Source organism: Ricinus communis, chromosome 8 (genome assembly GCF_019578655.1).
Source record: "Ricinus communis isolate WT05 ecotype wild-type chromosome 8, ASM1957865v1, whole genome shotgun sequence".
NCBI classification, from domain to species: Eukaryota; Viridiplantae; Streptophyta; class Magnoliopsida; order Malpighiales; family Euphorbiaceae; genus Ricinus; species Ricinus communis.
This window is the reverse complement of record NC_063263.1, coordinates 6,690,223-6,711,273: the sequence shown is the minus strand read 5'-3', so window position 1 is coordinate 6,711,273 and position 21,051 is coordinate 6,690,223. Positions and strand designations below refer to the sequence as shown.

The 21,051-nt window shown below is 35.9% G+C and overlaps 2 protein-coding genes across 4 annotated transcripts; both read right to left on the bottom strand.

The window, feature by feature from the left end:
- Positions 1–22: 22 nt before the first annotated feature.
- On the bottom strand, positions 23–2,739 carry LOC8260442 (peroxisomal (S)-2-hydroxyacid oxidase GLO4). Its single transcript, XM_025159132.2, is given in 7 exon segments — positions 23–648; positions 739–788; positions 791–842; positions 979–1,079; positions 1,189–1,258; positions 2,276–2,325; positions 2,736–2,739. Coding segments are annotated over 7 exon segments (507 nt in total). The 3' UTR covers positions 23–468.
- Positions 2,740–17,327: 14,588 nt separating this feature from the next.
- LOC8260439 (peroxisomal (S)-2-hydroxyacid oxidase GLO4) lies at positions 17,328–21,051 on the bottom strand. Of its 3 annotated transcripts, none has more exons than XM_025159130.2 (11): positions 20,580–21,051; positions 20,089–20,236; positions 19,758–20,007; positions 19,605–19,682; positions 19,378–19,502; positions 19,052–19,109; positions 18,593–18,721; positions 18,413–18,482; positions 18,198–18,298; positions 18,007–18,111; positions 17,328–17,904 (listed from the first exon to the last, which is right to left on the bottom strand). In XM_025159130.2, the coding sequence occupies exons 3-10, from the start codon at positions 19,758–19,760 to the stop codon at positions 18,055–18,057; spliced, it is 621 nt and encodes a 206-aa protein (XP_025014898.1). In that variant the 5' UTR covers positions 19,761–20,007; positions 20,089–20,236; positions 20,580–21,051; the 3' UTR covers positions 17,328–17,904; positions 18,007–18,054. The 3 variants fall into 3 exon arrangements, with proteins under 3 accessions (XP_025014898.1, XP_025014897.1, XP_025014899.1); XM_025159129.2 differs by having other exon boundaries at positions 18,059–18,111; positions 20,580–21,048; XM_025159131.2 differs by having other exon boundaries at positions 18,059–18,111; positions 18,662–18,721; positions 20,580–21,042.

Below are 21,051 nucleotides of genomic sequence, written 5' to 3'. Positions count from 1 at the left end.
GATTAACCTCACAATTCATGATTGGACTACCAGAGCCTTAGTTCCATGAACAATTAGTTAATAATAATGTTAATCTTAGTTTTTAAGTCTCTTCAGAAATCTCTACATTTTGTTTGGCAGTAACATTATCTTAGTTGTCAATTTACTTTTCTTCCCCACAAACTCTTCCAAATTTATCATCATAAAGTGTTATCTCTTGGCAGGCGACACTTTTCTAAAAGTTTAACACTTGGCCTATGTGCACCAACTTGCAAACGATGTTAACTAGACTGAGTCCATCGTTTCTGCTGTTGTATACCAAAGTTCAGGACCAAAAATCAACAATTTACACTTATCAGGATTGCAGACCAAATGCAAAATAACCCAATATGACATTATTATTTATTAGTATATATGAATAGCCATAGCAGCAGGTCAGCTGCAAGTCCTAGTTCAGTGCAGGATGCTTTCTATCACTTAGTGACAGCGTTAGAGCATAGACTGGAGTCTGTCGCGCTCAGTCCTTACATGGCTCCTGGTGATATCTTTCAGGCTAGGACAGCCAGAAAGGGCCATTGTGAGCTCAAGCTCATCCTTCAGTATTTTCATCACCTGTCTCACTCCATCCTCACCTTTCACTGCCAGCCGGTAGATAACAAGCCTTCCGATCTGCAGGTAATGTCCATTTTATCAGTTACTCAATATGGTATTTCCAATTTCAACTTAAGTTTCGTTTATTTGAATAGACTGATAGCTTACAAGGACTGCTTGTGCACCGAGTGCCAATGCCTTGAATACATCAGTTCCCGCCGGATTCCTCCATCAAGGAGAACTAGTATTTTCCCTCCAACGGCATGAACAACCTGCAATACCAGTACTCAAAGTAGAAGTAAAATAAGTAAGTATATTTTCCTTGAAAATTGAATATTTAAGCAAAGTAGCGCATATATATATATATATATATATATATATATATAGCTTTTGTGAAAATTTATTTACCTCTTCCAGAGCTGAAATAGTGGCAGGAGTATAATCTAGCTGGCGAGCTCCATGATTGGAGACAATAATTCCTGCAATACCTATTTCTACAGCCTTCACAGCTGCCAATAACAATGGATACAGCAAGTGAACAAGCTATTTGACCAGCAAAGAGGCACTCAAGTGTAAAGAGGAGATATGTAAATACTATCAGAAGGTGCTTGATTTTACCATCTTCACCAGTAAGTACTCCCTTGATCAGAATTGACAAGGTTGTAATAGATTTTAACCATTCTACATCCTGCAATGAAAATCTGAACTAATTAAACCAATACTAGCCACATAAAATCAATTCTGCCGCAAGTGAATATCAAAATTTTTAGGGTTAAATACTATTTGCCACTGAGGTTTTGGTCTAATACCTAAGTTGGTCTCTCTGATTTTTTAATTATATTAAAACCCCATTTAGTTTTAATAAACTAACTATTAGGTCTCCATAGTTAGTCGAAGGACAAAAGTGATAATTTAAAATTGTAATTTGATCATTAAACTTATTATCAAGTAGTAAATTATTTAAAATTAATTTTTTTATTAAATTAAACTAAAATCCTATTTTTTAGTATAAATTAATTTTAGTGTCTAGTTAAAATAATTAATTAATAATTTTTTTGCTCGAATTTTTTTAATACAATTTAATTCAAACAAATTTAAATATTTAAAACTGCTTATATTTACAAAAATATTATTAAATTACTATATAATTTAATATTAGTTATTATATAATAAATTTTTCTAGTTAAAATTTATTATTTTTATTTTATATTAGAGGTAAAGTATATTAAAAGTAAAAACTAAATTAAAAATTAATGTCTTAATCTAGTAAAATAATATAGACACCAATTAATTTCACAAAATAAATATTGAAGTATGACAAATCTACTATCAATGTAGAAGATCATCATAATCTTGTAGGTTAAAAATGAATTTTTTTTTCAACCATTAAAATGAGATTAATACTAGTAGAGTTTTTATTTTTAATATATTTTAATTTTAGTGTCTAATAAAAATAATAACTAATAACTATTTATTTTATTTAAAATTTTAAATTTAAATTATATAGTAATTTAATAATATTAAAAAAATAAGTATTTTAATACGTTTAAATTTTTTAGATTTAAATTATGCTAAAAAATAAAATAAATAAATAAATATTAAATTCATTATTTTAATTAGACCAAACCTCAAGATAGTATTTAATCCAAATTACTAACCATGTTAAAATTACAGCATGAAATAAGCGTTGTTTATTGGTTCATACCTTCCAACACAAGGAAGCATCAAAATTTCGATTGACAAAAGCCTCTAGGCCTGCAAACTCGTTATACAGAAAGGATACACAGTCACATACATGGATATTATTCAATGCATTAAAGATAGTAGAGGCAATTTTGCATACAGTAGTTTATATTTTAACATGCAGTAAACTCTTTGAATAGGGAAGTCAATTTGTCTTCTAGGGTTCTATCCGTTAGAAAATAATCAGTATCCACTGGGTTATAGCCGTACGGTTAAGTGCCTGTGTTAAATTGCAAGAGGTCAATGTCTCAATTCCTGCAAAACTCCCATCTTTCTAACAAGTTCCTACTCTACCAAGAAAAGAGATATGAGGTATTGTAAGAGATATTTCGTTATTATCATATGTTTTAGTTAAAAATAAATGGAGCTCCTTATTCAAGGAAAAAAAAAGGTCTAGTACTATGTGTTGTTAGGTACAGTACTCATAGACATATATATATATATATATATATATATATATATATATACATGTGTGTGTGTGTGTATTATGTTTATATGAGAAAGAATGTTAAAGGAATAGGGAAAGCGAAAGGGAAATGTAAGGGCAGAGTAAGTAATGGAAAGGGAAATGCAAAAGGTAATGTATAAGAAAATGAAAATGAAGAAGAAAAGAAAAAGAAAACTTCTATGCTTTTATATTCTCTAATTACCATACTTTCAATTCTTGACTGGGAGAGTGAAGTGCGAATGTTACTCAATAAAAGGAGTGTTAAACATAAAGGGAAGGATTGCTATAGCTTAGGTAAATTTCTATTGCTTCTACAAGTTTCATCACAACATCTACAGCTCCTCAAGCCAGTGACTTACATGGGAATTTCTACAAAAATTACTGAAGAGACCGACATATGTCTCGAAACTGCAGATCTCATGGATAATCAAGTTCATGGTATAGTACTAACTTCACAACTTAACGATGACCTTGGTCATCTAGTGAGAACCTCTGGTGATCTAGTGAGAACACTTGGTGACCCAATCAGAACCTTTGGTGAAACGGTGAAAAGACTTCAAATGAAGCATGTTGAAGAGACTTGAATGTCTTAATACTCCAAAAATGAAGAGACCTAAGCAAGTCTAAAGGTCGCATAAACAAAGAGACCTAAGCATGTCTCAATACTGCAGAAATAAAGAGACCTAAGTAAGTCTCTTGCAGAGATAAGAAGACTTAAACAGATCTAAAAACTGTAGACATTAAGAGATCTAAACAAGTCTAAAGACTGCATAAAATGAAGAAACCTAAGCAAATCTCAAAACTACATATATTAAAGAGAGGTAAGCAAGTTTAAAAACTGGAGAAGTAAAATACCTAAGCAAGTCTTTAATTTACATAAATTTGATAAAGATCTTTATGTCTTTAAACTAAAAATTTGATAAAGACCTTCAAGTCTTTAAACTGAAAATTGATGCCAAGCAAAAAACCTTAGAATTCTTAGAACAATGGGATAGAAGATATAATGATAAAAGTTATATCCTAATGGTCATTAGTGATGGAGGTTATCAAAGTTGATAAAGAAATTGTAAAAGATTTTAAATTTATTAAATTAACTTACGATATTGAGTGTTATTTATTTTATAAGTTTTATATTTATTTATTAAGTATAAATATTAAAGTTACAATATAAATCCTATAAATACCTATGTAAGGAAAGTTAATAGGATCAAGTTATAATTAAGAGTTAATAAAATTTCTTAAGAGATAGCTTTCTCTTTATTTTCTAATTTTTGATATTCTTTTGAATCAACGGATTTTGATGCCTATTTATCTAGCATCGTGTTTGAGTCAACAGACTAATAAAAGGTTGAACCTCAATTTTTTGTGATATCTTTTTCATTTAAGCAGTCCTGCTCACGCAAGCAGCCATGGAACAACGGGATGTTGGGTTTGCACCAATTCCAGTTGCGTATGCCACTTAAGTGAAACATAAAGGTCAAGATATGAGTACTGTACAATGTTATAGTTACAAAACTTTTGGTCACATGGCATCATTTTATCCCAAAAAGTTTTGCAAATTATTGTAAGAAATATGGACATATTATCATAGAATGCTCCATTCGTCCTCCTAAGAAGATAGAGACTGTATTTAATGTCTCAGTTGGTTCTACTAGTGGATCTACTCCTGCATCAAAAGACTTTATTGTACAACGACCATCTCTTACTCCTGAAATGGTTCAACAGATGATAACTTCCGCATTCTATGCTTTGGAATCTCAGATAATGCTTTTTCTGCACCACAACCTACGTATTTTGACTCGGGCGCCTCAGATCACATGACCAACTCAGTAACTCCACTTTTGAAAGTCAAAAAGTATGATGGCCAGTTGAAAATCCTTACTGCCAGTGGTGACTCTTTACCTATCTTGGTTGTTGGTGATGCTTCTCCATCTCTAACTAATGTTTTGGTGTCTCCTACATTATCAATAAACCTTATTTTAGTTGGTTAGTTGGTTGACAATGACTGTATGTTCAAGCGTCCAGAAAGATGATCGCAAAGGGGCCTAAAGTGGGACGTCTCTTTCCTCTTTTCATTCCTCTAAATCTAGCATCTTTACCTTCTATTCCAGTCTCTCTATCAGTTGTTGCCAGTTGTTTTTCTGCTCAAATTGATAGTAAAGTATGCCATAAATGCTAGGGCATCCTAATGCTCATGTACTTCGTACTTTATTCAAAATTAGGTTCATTGGCAATAAAAATTCTCAGACTCTTGATTCTATTCAGTTTGATTGTTTTATTTGCAAAATCGATAAAAGCAAAGTTCTACCATTTCCTTTACATCATTCTCCTGTGACCAAATGTTTTGATCTTATACATAGCGATGTTTGTGGTATTGCACCTGTATTTCTCATGGACACTTTAAATATTTTATCATATTCATTAATGATTATAGTAATTTCACTTGGATTTATTTTCTTTGATAAAAAGCGAGGTGTTTTCTATTTTCAAAAAATTTCTAGCCCTAATTTAGACTCAATTTTCTAAAAAAATTAAAATTCTGCAATCTGATTCGGGAGGGGAATACATGTCACTAGATTTTCAAAACCTTTCTTCAAGATCATGGTATTTTGTCTTAGCGCTTTGGCCCTTATACTCCATAACAAAATGAAATAATTGAGCAAAAAAATTGCCATCTTCTTGATACTGTGAGAACTCTATTACTTAAAACTTATGTTCCTCTTAGTTTTTTGTGTGAAGCATTGTCCACCATTATGCATTTAATTAATCGACTTCCATCTCTTATCTTACATAATGATTCTCCTTTTGTTCGATTGTTTGGTTTTACTCCATATTACTCCTCTCTTTATGTTTTTGGATCTGTGTGTTTTGTTAATCTTCCTCCTCATGAAAGGACAAAACTCACTACTCAATTGGCCAAATGTGTCTTCTTAGATATGCTGCAAATCAAAAGGTTTTATATGTTATGATCCTCATCTTAAAAGAAATTTTATTTCTCGAAATGTTTTTTTCTTTGAAAATCAACCCTTCTTCCCTACTTCTTTCCCTTTGGAATCATCTTCAATGTTTGTTCTTCCTTCTTTCTTTGACCATTCTGCAGATTATGAGAGATTCAAACCGGGACTGGTTTATAAAAAGACGTCATCGACCTGCTCTACAACATGAATTAGCCTCGCTTATAGCCTCTAGTGGTCGATCTTGCTCTTAACACTGTCCAGATATCATCTTCTCTCCGTCGTAGCACTCGAACTTTAAAACCTCTTGAACGATATGGTTTCAAAAATTCAATTTCACTAACCACCACTTTGTCTTCGGTTTCTATTCCTTCCTTTTATAAGCAAGCTATGGAGCATTGAGTGTTGGCAATAAGCAGTAAATACAAGCTCTTGAAGAAAACCACACTTGGGACATTGTAAAGTGCCCACTGTCCATCAAGCCTATTGGCAGCAAATGGGTATTTTCTATTAAAATTAAATGTGATGGCTCCTTAGATCGTTACAAAGCTCGATTAGTAGCATTTGGTAATAAGCAAGAGTTCGGGCTTGATTATGATGAGAGTTTTGCTCTGGTTGCAAAGATTATCACATTAGAACTATTCTTGTCATTGCTGAGTTGGCTGTTACATCATATGGATGTAAAAATGTGTTTTTGCATGGTGACCTTAAAGAAGAAGTCTATATGAAACTTCCATCTGGTATGACCACAACCTCTCTAGACGATGTATGTAAAATTAGGCATTCTCTATATGGATTGGAGCAAGCTCCACGAGCATAGTTTGAGAAGTTCCTCAACACTCTACTTCGCTCTCAGTTTACATAAAGTCAGTATGATTCATTTTTTTTCTTCGCCAGTCTACTGTGGGTATGCTTATACTTCTTGTTTATGTGGATGACATTGTCATTACTGGTAATGACAATGTTTTTATTGGTGAAGTTCATACTATGTTAAGAAGTTGTTTCCAAATGAAAAATCTTGGTCACCTAACTTACTTTTTGGGTCTTAAAGTCAACTCTCATCCATATGGAATATCTTTGAATCAATAAAAATATATTCAAAATCTTATTACATTGGATAGCCTCAAGGATGCTAAGTCAGTTAATACCCCAATGGAATTAAAAGTCAAGCACCATAAGGATGAAGGGGATTCCTTGCTCGATGAGACCACCTATAGGCGACCGGTTGGTAGCCTTATTACTTGACGGTTACTCGATCAGACATTTCATATGTTCTTAACAAGGTCAGCACTTTCATGCAATCCCCTAAGTATCTTCATTTAGCTGTTGTACACTGCATCATTCGTTATCTCATTGGTTCACCTACTAGGGGATTATTCTTTCTAGTTGATTCCTCCCAAGAACATGGCTAACTTGTGCCAAACTCGTATTCAATGTTGATGTCTTCACCAAGGATCATTCACCTAATCAAGCAAAAAAACTCTAACTCCCAACAAAACCCTTAAATAACTTGTACTTAAGCACTTTAATTATAAAGAATTAAGGGTTATTTAACATAAACAAAAGTTTACATTAAACTAAGTTTGTAAAATACTAAGCCTTCACTTAATAAATTCACAAAGTTCATAAAAAACAAAAGAAAAGAATTAACTCCAAAATAATCAATATTCAACAGCTCCCTTTACATAGAAATTCGTACTAGCTTATATAGGCCTTAAAAAAACCTAATTCTATAGTAATTCTTAAATAAATAATCATAAGATTAGGAGTAGGACTCCTAAACTAAATAGATAACTTAAAGCAAGACTCCTAACTATTAGCAAATACTCCAAAAATTCGTCCAACCCTAGCCCATATAATAGACATGACATTTGAGTTTAAGTAACATGTAATAAGTGGCTCATGCTTAAGTATTGGACTCCAAATAGCTTGACTTATCTATTTTGGGCTTATCTTGACTTGTTTATCCCTCTATATATTAGATTAAGTTGACAAAAGTATCTTGAGGCCTATTGTTTTGATCAAGCCCAATCTCACTTAAACTTTGAATCTGACTAAGACTCCTAGTTGGATTAGATTCCTAGTGGAAATATGATTCTTTTTGTTGCTTGAACTCCTAATGTCATCAGGACTCCTTGCTGGATTAGGATTTCTAGTGGAATTATGACTCCTTGTTGAAGCAAGATTCCTTGAGCAAGTAGAATTTGCATCATTAGAATTTCTTGTTGAAGTAGAATTCCTTGTGCTACATGGGTTCTCATCATTCCCCCTTTCTTTGAAAAGATTCATCCTCGAATCTTGCCTGAATATTGTGAAAAAAGCAAACATATAATCTTAAAAGAACAATAAGAACTCATTATCGATCTACAAATCTTTTAAAAAAGCTGTTAAAGGAACGTTAGAACAAATAATGCTTTAAATGCCAACAAAATTAACATGCTCAAAAGACTCATTACATCAAGTAGCACAATTTCACTCTTCACTAACTCAACTTTTGCCTTATCTCCGACAATGATCTCTTCAATTTTGGACTCACTTAAAGGTGGCAAATCATTGTCTTCCTCGCCATCTTTAATAATCATATCTTTAAATTCTTCATTGACATCAGTAGAGCAATTTACCTTCTCTAGATCATCAATTTTAGTTTCTAAAGATGGCTTAGACTCGGCTTCATCTTCAAAATGCTTAGCATAACGATGGACCAACCCCTTTAAATCTTCAAAACTATATTTAAGTGAATCCAGGTTGCTCCTTAAAGATTTTATATCCTTTGAAAGTTCATCATTAAAATCTTGATGCCATTGTCTTTCTATCTTCTTTGACTTAGGTTTAGGATTATAAAAATTTCATCGACACTTTCATAATAATCATCATTCTTTCATCCCCACAATCTATCATAAGATTGATAAAGAAGATCTCGACGTCCTTTAGCAAACTCCTTTTGACAAAATATCTCACACACACAATCTCACATGTTTAACACTCAAACCCTAACCTTCGGTGCTTATAAAGGCTAAAATAATCAATTATCAAATAACCAAAGTTGTAACGGCTCAATAACCAACGAATCAAATTTAGAACACACAAGAACACAAACTAAGAAAACAGAACTAGACTTCATGACCAAGATTAAGTCGAGACATAATAAAACACACAAGAATAAGATGAATTAACAAAGAACTAAGTTTGATGAATGAATTAAATGAAAAGGACAACTTTGATTTATGTAGAATAAAGAACATATTTAACATTTAAACAAAGGGAAAACGAATTGGACTCTAAAAATAGCAAGGAATACAAATTGAACAAGAAGAGTACTCTAGACAAGAAAAGAAATCACAAAGAAGAAAAAAATAACATATTAAGATTTTTTTTAACATTAAAGAAAATGAATTAACTAAAAATTTAAAGGAAACGTACTTGATTAATGAGCCAAAGCTATGATACCAAATGATACGAACGTGGCTAACTTGTGCCAAACCCGTATTTAATGTTGATGTCTTCACCAAAGATCGTTCATCTAATCAAGCAAAGAAACTCTAACTCCCAACAAGACCCTTAAATAACTTGTGCTTAAGAACCTTAATTATAAAGAATTAAGGGTTATTTAACATAAACAAAAATTTCGATTAAACTAAGTTTGTAAAATACCAAGCTTTCACTTGATAAATTCACCAAGTTCATAAGAACAAAAGAAGAGAATTAACTCCAAAATAATCAATATTCAACAACTCCCTTTATATAGAAATTCGTACTAGCCTATATAGGTTTTAAAAAAACCTAGTTCTATAATGATAAGGAAAAAATTAATAATAAGACTAGGAATAGAACTCCTAATGTCATCAGGACTCCTTGATGAATTAGGATTCTTAGTAGAATTAGGATTCCTTGTTGAAATAGGATTCCTTGAGTAAGTAGGATTTCCATCATTAGAATTCCTTGTGCTATATGGATTCTCATCACTTCAGTTACGTGCTTACGTGCTTCACTACTAGATGGTGTATGTATCCTGGAGATGCACTAATTTCTTGGAAATGCAAGAAGCAAGATTGCATATCGAAATCCTCCACTAAGGTTGAATATCGCACAATGTTGACTGCCTACTCTGAAATTGTGTGGCTACAAGGTCTTCTTTCCAAGCTTGGTTTTTCTCAAAATCAGCCTACTGCACTATATGCTGACAACATTAGTGCTATTAAAATTATTGCCAATTCAGTGTTTCATGAATAGACAAAGCATATTGAAATGGATTATCACTCTGTCCGTGAAGCTTATGACCACCAAGTGATCACTCTTCCACATATATCCTCAGATTTTCAGATTTTTTATATCTTCACTAAGCCAATGACTCGTACTAGACATCAGTTTCTCACTAGCAAATTGATGATTCTTTCCTTACCCGCATCAATTTGAGGGGGGAGGATATCAAGGAACTAGCATTTAATTAGCATTTCCTTATATGGATTATTTGTACAGCAAGCATATAACTATCTACTTATTATACAATTAGAATAGGGAAAATCCCTTATTTGAGACTGTTTTTTAGGAAAATTAGAAGCCTGATATATCTCTTAATATGTCGATACTAAAGCTGTATATATAGAAAGTTAGTCTTTGATGTAATACACGAAATCAGTAGAAAAAATGTTCAAATATTGTTATTCTTACTTTGAAATTGTCAATATTCGCATTGCATATGTGTTTAATGTGAAGCATTTAATTCCCTTCCATGGTGATCCTTCAGATGATGATGCAACTAGCAATTCAAGGGCGAATTTGTCTATCCTAGAAGAACTGATGCAACGCAAAATACCTTAAAATTATTGAAACGATGGGACATAATATATTAATAATAAAGGTTACATCCTAATGGTCATTAATGATGGAATAGAGAAACACTGAAAACAAAAGTCAGTCGCACTTATGGGTAGTTCTTTTTCATGTTGTCCGAGGTTCGAGTTCCAAGTTCTGGGCAACAGCCTTCCTTGCATGTTTTGTAGCTTGTATTCTCCAAACTTAAGCATTTTGGCGATCTTAAATTGTCCTTCCGAGTTAGGCTGTAGCTTTCCTATGCCTGCATCACCTTTAACAATCTCAGTTTTGCGGAACACCAGCTCTTCTTCCTGGAATAGTTGTTATTTGACTTTCTTATTGTGGTACTTTGACATCCTTTGTCTGTAGGCTGCCATGCGCTCTTTCGCTTGCTCTTTGAATTCTTCTGCTAGATCTAGATTCGCTCTGACTTCAGCCTCATTTGAGTCAAGTTTGGCATGTTCTGTCTTGTGGCTTGAGATACCGAGTTCTATGGGAATAACTACTTCTAATCTGTATGTCAGGGAGAAAGGTGTCTCCCTTGTGGGTTCTCGTGTTGTGGTTCTGTAACTCCATAGGACTCGGTATAATTCTTCTACCAATCTTCCTTTATGTTGGTCGAGCCTCTTTTTTAATCCTTGCAAGATGATTTTGTTGGTGACTTTAGCTTGGCCATTGGTTTGGTGATGAGCTACTAAAGTGAAATGCAAGGTGATGTGTCGTTCTTCGCAAAAGCTTTGAGTTTTGCGAAAGCAAACTGTTTTACGGTTATCTGTGATTCAGACCTTGGGTACTCCGAACCTAGATAAAACAAACTTAAAAAAAGAGTTAGTGATGTACTTCTAGGTGATCTTTGCTAGAGGTTCTGCCTCTATCCACTTGGTGAAAATGGTCTACAACCACAACTTGGAATTTGGTTTTCCGGCATCTGTTGTGAAAGGGCCTAAGATGTCCATACCCCACTGCATGAAGGGCCAGGCACACCCTATGTTGGTGATTTCCATGGTCAGCTTCCTCTACACATTGGCGTGCTCCTGACATTTGTGGCAGTGGCGAACCAAGCTTATTGCATCTCTTTTCATATCAGGCTAGTAGTATCCTTGTAGCAAAGTCCTTGTAAGGCAAGTACTTGCTTTGTGTGCTCAACTATCTCTCTCATGGATTTCTTTTAACACTTCCATTCCTTTTTTAGCTGAGATGTGTTTCAGCCATGGATGGGTGAAGGAGCGCCTATAAAGCTCGCCAAGGAATCATTGCATGTCCACCTTGCTGCCTTTGCTACCAGCTTTCTTGCTTCCTTCTTATCCTCTGGAACAACTTCCTCTGACAAATATTGGATAATGGGCTACATCCAGGTTCCTCGGCATTCTATTACTGCTACCTCCTTAATCTTGATTGTCGGTGTTCATCGCATTTCTACTTGCAAGTGACGGAGGTATTTCATTTTTTTCCATTGCTATCGCTCTAATGATCTCATCTGCTCTAATTTGTTCCGACCTCGGGATCTGCTTAAGTATCCAACTTTCTCTTTCTTTTTCCCCTGATATAAGCTTTTGGCAGGCAATGTCCATGTACTTCTTGAGCACTGGCTTCTTAGTTAGGAATTCTCCTTTACCTAGTTTACCACCAGCTGTGATTCACTGTTGATGACCATATTTTCTAAGCAGATCTCTTGCACTAAAGTTAACCCGGTTAGAAAAGCCTCATATTCTGTTGCATTATTAGAGATCGAGAAGGTTACCTTGATAGCATATTCTAAGCTGATCATGCGGGGGCCTTTTATGACGATCCTCAATCCCGAGCCTTTTGAACATATTACTCCATCTATGTATATTTGCCAGGCTTCTTTTCCGTGCTTTCATTATTTGGTCTACGGATGTGAGCTTTGCCACAAAGTTAGCTAGGATTTGACTTTTCATCGCCCTCCGCAACTCATACTGTATTCTAAGGCTTCCAATTTTAACAGCCCATTCCGCGATATGCCCTGATGTTTCTGCTTTGTGGAGTATCTTCTGAAGTGGGAGGTCCGTGTGGACTACCACTTGATGGGCTTCACAATAGTGCGTCAATTTCTAGAAGGCCATGTATAAGGGCCAGGGCGTGCATTTCCAACTTCGGTTATCTTAGTTCGACATCATGCAATACACGACTAACATAGCAGATAGGCTTTTGCTCTCCTTCTTCTTCTCTAACCAGAACTACCACGATGGTCTCGGGGGGTGCTTACTAAGTACATGAATAGTGTTTCCTCCGAGATGGGTCTACTAAGTAGTGGAGGCAATGATAAGAACTTCTTAAGTTCCTCAAAAGCTTGATAGCACTCACTTTCCATTCAAAGTTCTTCAAATTCTTTAGAGTTTTAAAGAACGGTAAGCACCTCCTTACCGAGCATGACATAAATCGGCCCAGAGCTGTGATCCTCCTATTAAGCTCTTGTATCTCGTTAATATTTTTTTTTTTTGGGGGGGGGGGGGGGGGGGGGGTGTTTGATTTGGAGGATTGCCTCTATTTTTTCCGGATTGGCTTCAATGCCCCTCTAAGACAACATGTACCCTAGATATTTTCCCGCCTGCATGCCAAAGACACATTTTTCCAGGTTCAACTTCATATTGTAGGAGATGTGGATGCTCAGGACCTCTTCCATGTCTTTTGGTGATCTTGTGCTCGTCTGCTCTTTATGATCATATCGTGAACATATACTTCCATGTTTTTTCCGATACGGTCTTTAAACATGTAATTTACTAATCGTTGGTATGTGGCTCCGGCATTTTTTAGGCCAAAAGGCTTTTTTTGATAATAGAAACCCACCCTGGTCCATTATAAAGGAGGTTTTTTCTTCATCTACTTCATGCATGGCGATCTGATGATAGCATGCCTTGGCATCTAGGAATGTGTACAATGCATGACTAGCAGTAGAGTCTACCAGATGACCTATGCTGGGAAGAGGATGGTTGTCTTTTGCGCATGCCTTATTCAGGTCAGTGAAGTCTACGCACTTCTTGAACGACCCATTTGCTTTTTTTACAAGCACCACGTTCGCTAGCAACTTCGGATAATGCATTTCTCTAATCATCTTAGCTTCTAGCAGTTTCTTGACCTCTTCTGCGATGGCAAGCTGTTTTTTCGGAGAATGCTTCCTCCTTTTCTACATAATAGGTTTTACGGCTGAGTTGATAGAGAGCTTGTGTATGATAACTGTTTTATCAACTCTAGTGAGTTCTGCAGTGCTCCACGCAAAGGCTTGCTTCTTTGCTTTTAGTACAACTAACTAATCATTTGTTACCTATTCAGAAAGATATTTTTCGATCTGTATTGCCTTTCCCGGTGCTATCTCTATTAACTCGGTATCTTCATCCGATTTAGCTTTGTCCTTCTGTTCTGGTTCAGCTTCCATCTGAAGGGTCGGAGACACCTCCTTCAAGGCCGTGCAATATGCTTCCCTTGCTATCTTCTGATCTCCCTTTACCACGACCTCTCCTCTAGGAGTAGGAATCTTTATTGTCAAAATACTGAATGCACATACAAGCACAAGTGTCGTGCAGAAGGGGTCTTCCGATAATGGCATTATAGGCGAACGCCATATCTACTACCATGAACTCCATCCTTATCTCTTTTACCAACACTCCATCTCCGAGTTCGACGTCCAGGTGAATGGATCCCTTGACTGGGACCGCCTTTCCTCCCAATCTGATAAGAAGGGCGGAACTAGTGTTAGTTGGCTTCGTTTAAGTCCTAAGGAAGACCGACATTGTAACCATATTCACCGAACTCCCATCATCGACTAAGATTTGCTTGACTAATAAGTTGTTGAGATAGCCTTTTACTACTAAAGCATCATTGTAAGAGTTTAGGATTCCCTGGCCATCGGAGTCGAAAAATCTGACAGGTCCAAATTTTTTTCCGAACTCTCCTCTTGCTGTGATAGAATACACCGATCGTATGACTTGCTTCCTCTTTGTGGCGCTATCTCCACTAATGTTTCCCTTAAACACGATATTAATAACTTTGGCAACTTCTCTTTTTTATTTTTTAGGCTTAGAATTTTCATCCTCTTCAGACGATCGACTACTATTTCCCCCCTCATCTTTTTTCACAAACTTTCCCAATATGCCTCATTGAATCAGCTTTTCAATTTCCTCCTTTAAATGACAACAATTTTATGTGTCATGGCCTCGGTCCTTGTGGAATTAGCAGTATCTATTGTTGTTCCTCCTTCCCACTGATTCCTAGCTCATTCTTTTGGACCAACGAATTTGTTCTTTAGAATCCTTGATCCACAAGAGAATGTGAGATTGAGAGTCATTCAGGGGGGTGTAATGGTGGTCTGCCGAGCCTTTTCGAGATTGACTGCTTCTGTTTTCGAATTTGTCGGACTCTGAAGTTCTCTCTTGATACTCTTTTTCTTGCCTTTGATTGGTGGTCTTGGATTGATAGCAAATTCTCTCATTCTATCATCAATGCGAATGTGTGTCTAGGCAATAGCCATTAGAGAGGAGATCGTCTTAGGCGGTTTTGACAATAGTTCCTTTCCAGATCCTCGTTCGAGGTCCCTGGCATGGCGATGTAAGCAATCTCCATATTTAAATCCTCGATTTGTATTACTTCCTTATTGAAGCATTCTATGAACTTCCATAAGCTTTCTCCTTCCCTTTGGGTGATTCTCAACAGGTCGGTTGATAGTTTTTGGGCGGGATAGATGCAATAAACCGGGCTTGTAACAAGCTTGAGAGCTGGGCAAAGCTCCCCACACTCCTTGGTGGTAGACTCTGGTACCATTCCTGAGTAATCCCTTTCAGGGTAGTTGAGAAGAGCTTACACAAAACATGGTCCTGGTAAGTCTGAATGTTGATAATGGCTCGGTATTTGTGAATGTGACTTTTAGGGCAGGAGTAGCCATCGTAAGATTCTAGATTAGGCAGGTGTTTAAACTTGGGTGGGAATTCGGCTAGGATGAGCTCATCCAAGAGTAAAGAGTCAGTACGCATGCTGAAATCAACATCATTGTAAGTGTACCCTAATTTTGTTCATAACATTCCCAACTCGCCTTTCAAAGCTTTTGCAAGGCGGTCTCTGTTTCGGCTCCCCTTTAGGCTAAGGGCCATCATAAGCTTCTACATCAAGGCGCACAAGTGATGGTTCAAGCTTTTGAAAGGCGAGTCTCTGTTTCGGCTCCCCTTTCGACCAAGGGCCATCATAAGCTTCTACATCAAGGCACACAAGTGACGGTTCAAGAGTGGGGGTATTCCTTTTCAGGTTCTCAGGGTGCATTGGTTGTTTTCCTTTGTCTTTGGCTCTTTGGTCATTAGGGACAGAGAGGATTGAATTGTCAGGGGTGATATTGGGTGATTTTTTTCCAAACGATTGCTTAATGTCTCTAAGGAGAGCATTGAACTCAGCCAGCTGATGGTGGAGGGTTTGTACTGTAACTGGGTTATTAGGTCTGGGGTGATGTTTTCAGTAGCGGGGTCTTGAACATTTCCCACCCTTTCAATTGTCATTTCGAGGGAAAAATTCAATGAAGGAAGGCTTTCGCTTGAAGATGGATCCATTCGAATGCTAAACAAAATCATTGAAGGTGTGTCCACACTCACTGCGCCATTTGATACAGTCTGGAATAGATCGACAACTGTATGAATTCAACTTGGAGATCTCCTAGATATCTGCAAGAAAACAAGTTAAGAGGTCTCAGGTGTGGTACTTGGAAAACCACTCCGATGTTTAAGTTAGCAGCATGTGAGTGAATGTTGGGATAAGGTGTATAAAGGGTTGTAATTGCGTTACCTCGTAACTGAAATACAGTAGGATATTTATAGTACTGTCTTGCAGGTGAAGTTGGACATGAGGAGTAAATTCCGAAATAGGTGTAATGGGACACGATATCCTATTTTCTCGGTCATCATGTGGGAGTATGCGTATTAACTAATTAAGCGATCTTGGTAGGAGTTTGGTGTTTATAGTATTTAGGTGTTCGGGATGATCGGAGGAGTGTTGATCATGATTGATTTAGGAGGTCCCTATTTAGCTAGGCATATATCAAGGACAAAGAAAGAGAAGGGGCAAAACTCAAGACAAAAGGAATACAAGAAAGCTAAATGGAAGAACTGTTAGAAAAAAAAAAATAACAGGCTTAAACAGTTGTTGAAAGAGAGAGCAGAAATAACTACACCAGCTGAAAACACTATATGTAAACAAGTTTGCTATTAGAAAACCAGAAGTCAGACCAATCTTTCCGTTGGCACATATGTATATAAGAAGCTGTGGACTTAGTTATTTCCCAAGAGGTAATTTTGCTTTTGCTTATACTTGATATGCAGATATAGTAGAAAAGCTGCAATAATAGTTTACTAATATCTTTAAAACCAGAAAAGGAAAAAGAAAAAAATTGATATGACATCAAGAAACTATTTGCAATTAAAGAAAGTTGAGTACAAGAAGAATCTGTACCTTTAAGAGAGCCGGCAATATGTTTGGCCAGATTTCTAATCAAATGATAACTGAAACAGAAGTTGTGTATACCATTTTGGTTGCCATTAATTCTTTTTCTTTTCTGTTAACAAGTCACAGATGGATTAGTTTAATTGTCTCTGTCAACAAGGTATCGATGGTTCAAAAGACAAGGAGTGCAATTCTCATGCAATGACAAACACTATGGGCCCAGTAGTCATGTAATCAGAATAGGAGTTTGGGACGTAATCACATGCAATATGGAAGGGCTTTTCAATCACTTTACCAAACAACCCTCTTTGAAAGCTATTCTGAAAATGCGGGCTTGATCTGTATTATTGCTATGGAAAAATTACCTGAAGGAGTGATGGCTATGAAAGTTTACTGTAAGCCTTCCCGTGTTCTGTCTGGTCTAGCAGTATTTATCCTGATATCTGGGCTTGTTTGGCAACCAAAGGAAGAATGGAAAGTGGAAGAAAGTGAGGGAAAGTTGAGTAAGGAAGAGAAAGAATGAGAAAAATGTAGTTCCTCATTTCTGCAGTTAAACATCAAAGTTCAGGACCAAAAAGCAACATGTCTTTTTTTTCTGTTACCAAAAACTGAAATTTCCATTACGATGATTGCAACCCAAATGAAAATAATCCAACCAATATTTTTACTAATATTTGATAGAGGGGTGATTCAAGCCATGAAAATAAATATTTGCAAGTCCTTGTTGAATGCATAAAACTTTTTCTAGGGATTGTGACAGCATTAGAGCATAGATTGGAGTCTGTCGCGCTCTGTCCTCACATGACTCCTCGTAATATCTTTCAGACTAGGACAGGCAGACAGGGCCATGGTGAGCTCAAGTTCATCCTTGAGCATTTTCATTACCTGTCTCACTCCGTGTTCTCCTTGCACTGCCAAACCATAGATAACAGGCCTTCCAACCTGCAGTGGAGTTGATTTCCATCAGTTACCGTTGCAGTATTTCCAAGTGCAATACGAAGTTCATTCATTCAGATAGTCTGATAGCTCGACGAGTGAGCTCACAAGGACTGCTTGTGCACCAAGTGCCAATGCCTTAAAAACATCAGTTCCTCACCGTATTCCTCCATCAAGGAGAACTGGAACTCTTCCTCCAATAGCATGAACAACCTGCAATACCAGTACTCGAGTAGAACTTCAGTGGGAATATCTTCCTTGAGAATTGAGATTTTTAAGATTTTGTAAAATTTGATTACCTCTTCCAGAGCAGAAATAGTGGCAGGAGTGTAATCTAGCTGGCGAGCTCCATGATTGGAGACAATAATTCCTGAAACGCCTATTTCCACAGCCTTCACAGCTGCCAATAATAATACATACAGTAAATGAACAACCTATTTGACCACATAAAACCGAGAGGCATATAAGCACTCAGGTGGGATGCGAATGCTATCAGAAGGTGCGTTGATTATACCATCTTCACCAGTAAGTACTCCCTTGATCAGAATTGGCAAGTCTGTAATAGATTTTAACCATTCTACATCCTGCAATGTACAAGCAACATAAAAATCAATTCTGTTGCAAGTGAAAATCAATTCATTTCCAACTGTAATAATCAAGAATGCTACAAAATTCAAGTGATCATATGGCTAACCAAAAATAATGATTCTAAACAGCAAGTTAAAATGCAGCCTGAAGCAAGGAGTTGTTTGTTGGTCCACACCTTCCAACAGAAAGAAGCATCGAGTGTTTTATTGAAAGCTTCTAAGCCTGAACCGTTTTCCTGCAAATTCATTATAGAGAAATAAATCTTATTATGCAGATTAAATATTGGAGAATATGAAGCTTATTAATAAATGCTTGAATTTGAACCAAGGATGGTAGAGGCAGGATTTAAATCTAGCTAGTTTGTACTTTAATATGCGGTTTAACTCTTTGAAAAGGCAAATCAGTTTATCTTCTATGCATTGAGAATGGATTTGATAGGCATTTGGCTAAAGCCTTATACTTCAACTATTGATATCCTGATAAGTTCCTGAGAACCAAAGAAAAAAAATAAAGAAAAAGAGGAAGATTTGGCATGTTCAGTTGCCAGTTCAAGCATGCTACTCACAGATGCAACTGCAGTTGTTAAGAGACCCTCCAAATTTTTCAGCTGAGGTACTATCAGTCTGCAGAAAATAGCACAGTTATGTCCACATGAGACAAAAACACTGTTTATTATGCTCAATTGAGCAATAGAAATAACTTCCTAATTAGATTACTAACTAAAAATAGCAGTTTATTCTGCCCAATTGAGCGATAGAAGCAACTTCCTGATTAGATTACTAACTACAATTTGTGACTTGCATCCCCACTCCGTTCAACCAAATTGTTAAACCATAATAGCAAGTATGTGTACATAGAATGAAAGAGGAAGAAATGATAAATCATATTCACTTATTCTTTATGTCTGCTTCTCCTCGACCGTATCTTGGAGTATCAACTGTTAGTACAATAGCCTTGTAACCATTCTTTTCAGCTCTCTGCACTAAGGTAGCAGCAATATCGCGTCTTTTATACACCTAAACAAAGATCATCATAAACTATGTGTTAGTTGATATTATAATTGAGGGTAAGGAAAGAATCTATCACTTGAAAAAATAAAATTGAGTTCAGGCAACTACATATAACTGAAAGAAACGAACACCATTGCAGCTAGCAGCAACCTCCTCCAAACTGCAGGTAGCAGAGAAGGAAAAAACCTGAAATAAAAAATCAAGTCGTTATTCAAGCACTTTAAGTAAGAAAACTAGCTCAAATTCTATTATAATGAATACCATTACGGTGTTGGATGCTGCAGCTGCTCTAGCAGTAGCAATTTCTCCTGGGGAAAGAAAAAGAGCTGATGAAATCAGAAAAGAAAAGGTATACAATTAAGAATTCATAGCTTAGAGTTAAAGATCTTCTGGATGTGCTAGCTTGTGCATAGCAGTTGGTGCTATCATAATAGGCGCAGAGATGGCGCAGCCCAATATATTAGTAGATATTTCTATTCTACTAACATCCACAAGAACTCTAGGCCGAAACCTGACAAGTCAAGTATATACTGTTAAGTACAACTAAGTGTACTATTTTCCACATTAACCACAATCAGGTTTAAGATGTTACGTAATTCTTTGAAATGCTTCTACATTCTCTCTTAGTGTATTTTGATCTTCTGCTCCTCCACTGTAGAAATCATAGTACATTTTTGGGAGGGCTTGCTTAGCCAGAACTTGAAACTCATTCACATTAACAGGTTCTGCAGCCATGTAACCTAAAAATAATTGCATTAGTATCTAATTTTCTGGTAATCATTATCAATACTAGATGACTAAAAAAGGATCAACAGCATAAGCTAAGAGGAATCTAAAAGAGGCTTAGAAATGTTTTTGTTATACACTTTCTATTGTTACTTATACCATAATTCATGGTTTGACTTTAAAGGCCTCAAAGTAGCCTTAGAAACAGAAAAAGATAACAGAAAAAAATAAAATTACTAGAAAAAAAAAAAAGATTCACTAATTAATGTTACTGAAGCCATAAGGAGAAAAGAATGATAACCCATCAAGAAATAATCTGCGTTAAAGCTCAGAAGATTATCTACAAGAAAGAAGTACCTTCAAGAGAAGTGGAATCCCCAGACAGATGACAAAGTTTAAGCAGTAAAGCAGTATTACTGTTAACAAGTTTTAACTGGCAAGTTTGGGAAAGAGTTTTGCTCGCAAGTGCATTTTTCTTTTTATTCAGTTGTGATTTTCTTCCACTAACAAGGTTATATTTGGCATTTTGATGTTTAACAGAGACAGGGGCTAAGTTAATTAGCCATGCTTTTTGTCTCTTTCTCCTTTCTGTCCATTTTTTTTCCTTTGACAAATTATTGTTGTCTTACCTGGGTTTGATTGCTAGGTTGAAATTTGAAAACCACATCTGCTTGTAGTCCTAGATAGACTTAAATTTGGGGTTAGAATCTTTATCAAATATCTAAAAGCTCAAGTAACCCATCAGAATTCAACATTAATACATAATCAAACCACAAATATTGATAAATATCATTGCTGTAATCTTATAATCTGCCCTGATTGTAAAGCC

Excerpts from the sequence above, each read along its gene's own strand:
- LOC8260439 (XM_025159129.2), bottom strand. Across the intron at positions 19,503-19,604 it reads TTCGTTTCTTTCAGTTATAT|GTGTATAAAAGACGCGATAT; the intron begins GTAGTTGCCTGA and ends ATCTTTGTTTAG. Across the intron at positions 18,299-18,412 it reads AGTACTTACTGGTGAAGATG|CTGTGAAGGCTGTGGAAATA; the intron begins GTATAATCAACG and ends TATTATTGGCAG.